At 35.0% G+C, this 4,090-nt stretch overlaps 1 protein-coding gene across 1 annotated transcript in view; it reads left to right on the plus strand.

Moving 5' to 3' along the window:
- Positions 1-933: 933 nt before the first annotated feature.
- Positions 934-4,090, plus strand: part of LOC139577366 (doublesex- and mab-3-related transcription factor 2-like) — a 7,956-nt gene continuing 4,799 nt past the window's right edge. The window contains exons 1-3 of the mRNA XM_071404433.1: positions 934-1,183; positions 1,390-1,841; positions 2,468-2,570. Of these exons, the coding sequence (XP_071260534.1) occupies positions 1,482-1,841; positions 2,468-2,570 (463 nt within the window). The 5' untranslated portion in view covers positions 934-1,183; positions 1,390-1,481. The remainder of the gene's footprint in view (positions 1,184-1,389; positions 1,842-2,467; positions 2,571-4,090) is intronic.

Consider the following 4,090-nt stretch of genomic DNA (forward strand, 5'->3'; position numbering starts at 1 on the left):
TCGGTAAATGTACAAAATATGCTAGACAAGTTGGGCTCTTTTTGTGTCAGTAAAATTAACTATGCAAGAAATGGCGTGGAAACGCTTTTATGGGCAAACATTGATATAATAACCTTGATTTTTTAAATAAACTTGGAGTCACGTGGTGATAGTATTTCGTGTCGTCCTCCCACTACGACTCGGGAAAGCATGCGGTTTAAACTACATATTAAATACATTATGATGAACTTCACAGGGTGGTGAAAATGCACGGTGATGAGGTTGACAAATAAAAATAATCTTGCTCTTTTGTCCATAATAATCTAATGATGTACCGTACCCGCACTTTATCAGCAAGCTGTTGGCTAGAGCACATTTGCTAAATAACGCAACATTTTTGGTGACAAAACCATCAGTAGAGTTGAAAATGCGATGGAAACCCATTTAACGTGTAGTTTTAATTCGGTACATGGGAATTTAACCACAAAAGTAATTTGTATGTGCACTACCTCATCACGCACATATTTTTTTCAGCAGCAAGTCAATTTGATGGATATTTTTATGCGAATTTTTGAATATTCGCATGAAAATCTGGCACCAATTGGATGGAAACCTATGTCAGACAACGTTGTTACACTTCATGAATTGATAAGAGCTTCAAGTTCTTACCATTGAATATGAGGCCTATGCTACAGGCTGTCATTACGCATGAGGCCACCATCAAGCCCTCTATATAGCCTCATAGCCTCTCTCTCTCTTTCTGCTCTCCAATATGTTGATGAATCATTTCCTCGTTTTGTTTTGATTGTAACTCCACGCCATTACAACAATCCCATCAAGAAAGAGAACGTCGTGGACAGCCAATAGGGTCGAGGGGTTGAAAACGAGCCAATCACGATGGAATCCACTCGCACCCAAATTCTTCATAGGGATGGTGCTCTGGCTCAAGCCTGGAAGAAAACCGTGGAGCGGACCAGGGTGACAGATCACGTCAGAACAACGTCTGTATTTGTCGTTGGGATATCTCTCTCTGTTCCGCAGTACACTGAGCAACAATTAAACAGATAGTCAGCGGTGTCTGTCAGTGCTGTTATCCAGACAAGTTCATCAGCTCAGAGCGCTCTGACTAGTGACACACTGCAACAAGGAGTCGATGTTGGAAGGAAACGTTGAATCTTTTCTGGAGGAGCCTGGCTGCATTGAGGTACGTCTAACTGCTTTACCCATTTACTCCTTTTTCACACTTCATAGATTGGAGGGAATATATGCTGTTATTATTTCTCTGTTTATTACTAATTTATATGTTTATTATATGTTTATTAGACATTATTAAACTGTCATCCATGTGGCGCACAATATGGAACATCATTCCATAGTGCTTTTAATGACAGATATATTATTATATTTCAGACTGTATTGACTGTAGTGAATTAACCGTCGCGTGAGCCAGGACCTTGGAGATAGGACGGTAGGCACGAGGCACCGGGAGACAGGCAACAGACATGATGACGAATATCACCGGTGCAGAGTTTGAGATCGACGTGGAGAGTCTGGAGACCGAAAGTGACGACCAGGACCAGCCGGACTACAGCTCCTCTTTGTCCTGCGCAGGAGACAACGAGCCGCCGGCCAAGGGAGATGACAAGCCGGGCGCCACCAGCCAGGGGTCCGGTGAACAGCGGAAGCTGAGCCGGACTCCGAAGTGTGCCCGCTGCAGGAACCACGGCGTGGTGTCGTGTCTGAAGGGGCATAAAAGGTTCTGCCGCTGGAGGGACTGCCAGTGTGCCAACTGTCTTCTGGTGGTGGAGAGACAGCGGGTCATGGCGGCTCAGGTGGCACTACGGAGACAACAAGCTACCGAGGTGTGTGTTTGGATTCTACTAAATTATAATGTTATTTAATTAAGGTGTGTGTGTGTGTGTGTTTTTCAGTCATTCGAGATGGTGTAAAACTCGTTGGTTTCACATGCAACTTTTTGGAAGCAATGTTACCAAAACTGTATCTTAAAATCATTTTATTTAAAATATATTCCAACTGTCTTCATTGACTAGAAACATATGTAATTTTTACATTGTAAAAAAACATTGTAAAACAATGTTTTTTTACAATGTAAAAATTGTAAAAAAATTGTAAAATTGTAAAAGGGCCTAAATTGAAATCATGTCCCGTTACGGTCTTATGCATTGAAATGATCAGGCCAGAGGGAGGAGCAGCAAAGTCTAACACAGAAAATAATTTTAAATGTTTAGTTTTAGTTTAGTAGAGTTATATTATTTATTTCCTCACCGAACACAGTAACATGCTAGGATGATGAACTCAGAATGGGCTGATAAAAACGTAAAATGAATAATACATTAATAACAGTATTTATATTATAAGTAGCCTCTTGGTATCACTTATCTAATATTTTCAAAACCTTGGGACTGGTATTAAACGAATAAGGCCTCTGAAATCACGATTCCATTTTTTTTTTCTGTAATTTTATCAGGATAAAAAGGGAATTTGTGGGAAGCAGATTCCAGCGGAGAGAAGAGCTATTTACCAGAGACACATCAGACCATCAACCATGCTGGCTAAGAGCATTCTAGAAGGTGACAGTTCTAGTCTATTCTAGTCTAATCTATCCTAAACTATTGAATACTATTCTATTCTAGTCTAGTCTATCCTATCCTAAACTATTGAATACTATTCTATTCTAGTCTATCCTATCCTAAACTATTGAATACTATTCTATTCTAGTCTATCCTATCCTAAACTATTGAATACTATTCTATTCTAGTCTATCCTATCCTAAACTATTGAATACTATTCTGTTTTGTCCTATCCTATTCTATTCTATCCTATCCTATAATATTATATTCTATACTATTCTATTCTACCATATACTATTCTATTCTATACTATTCTATTCTATCCTATAATATTCTATTCTATCCTATAATATTATATTCTATACTATTCCATCCTATTCTATTCTAGTCTATCCTATCCTAAACTATTGAATACTATTCTGTTTTGTCCTATCCTATTCTATTCTATCCTATACTATTCTATTCTATCCTATAATATTATATTCTATACTATTACATCCTATTCTGTTCTATCCTATAATATTATATTCTATACTATTCTATTCTATCCTATACTATTCTATTCTATCCTATACTATTCTATTCTATACTATTCTATCCTATACTATTCTATTCTATACTATTCTATTCTACCATATACTATTCTATCCTATAATATTATATTCTATACTATTCTATCCTATACTATTCTATTCTATCCTATAATTTTGTATTCTATACTTTTCTATCCTATACTATTTTATTCTATCCTATACTATTCTATACTATTCTATTCTATCCTATACTATTCTATTCTATACTATACTATTTTATCCTATTCTATTCTACCATATACTATTCTATCCTATACTATTCTATTCTATCCTATACTATTGTATTCTATTCTATCCTATACTCTTCTATTTTATCTTATTCTATTATATTATATTTTATCCTATACCATTCTATCTGATTCTATTCTATTTTGTCCTATTCTATTCTATCCTATAATATTGTATTCTATACTTTTCTATCCTATGCTATTGTATTCTATTCTATCCTATACTCTTCTATTTTATCTTATTCTATTATATTCTATTTTATCCTATACCATTCTATCTGATTCTATTCTATTTTGTCCTATTCTATTCTATCCTATTATATTCTATTTTATCCTATTCCATTCTATCCTATACTATTCTATTCTGTTTTGTCCTATACTATTCTATCCTATACTATTCTATCCTATACTATTCTGTTTTGTCCTATACTATTACATCCTATTCTATTCTATTCTGTCTTATACTTATCTATTCTATTCTATACTATTACATTTTGTTCTTTCCTATTCTATTCAATTCTATCCTATAATATTATATTTTGTCCTATTCTATTTTATGCTATCCTATCCCATCCTATCCTTTTCTTTCCTATTCTGTTTATCCTGTCCTATCCTATCCTATCCTATTCTATTTTATCCTCTCCTCTCAAATCCTTTCCTATTCTATTTTATCCTATGCTATGCAATTCTATTCTCAGAT

This window comes from Salvelinus alpinus, chromosome 5, assembly GCF_045679555.1.
Source record: "Salvelinus alpinus chromosome 5, SLU_Salpinus.1, whole genome shotgun sequence".
NCBI lineage: Eukaryota > Metazoa > Chordata > Actinopteri > Salmoniformes > Salmonidae > Salvelinus > Salvelinus alpinus.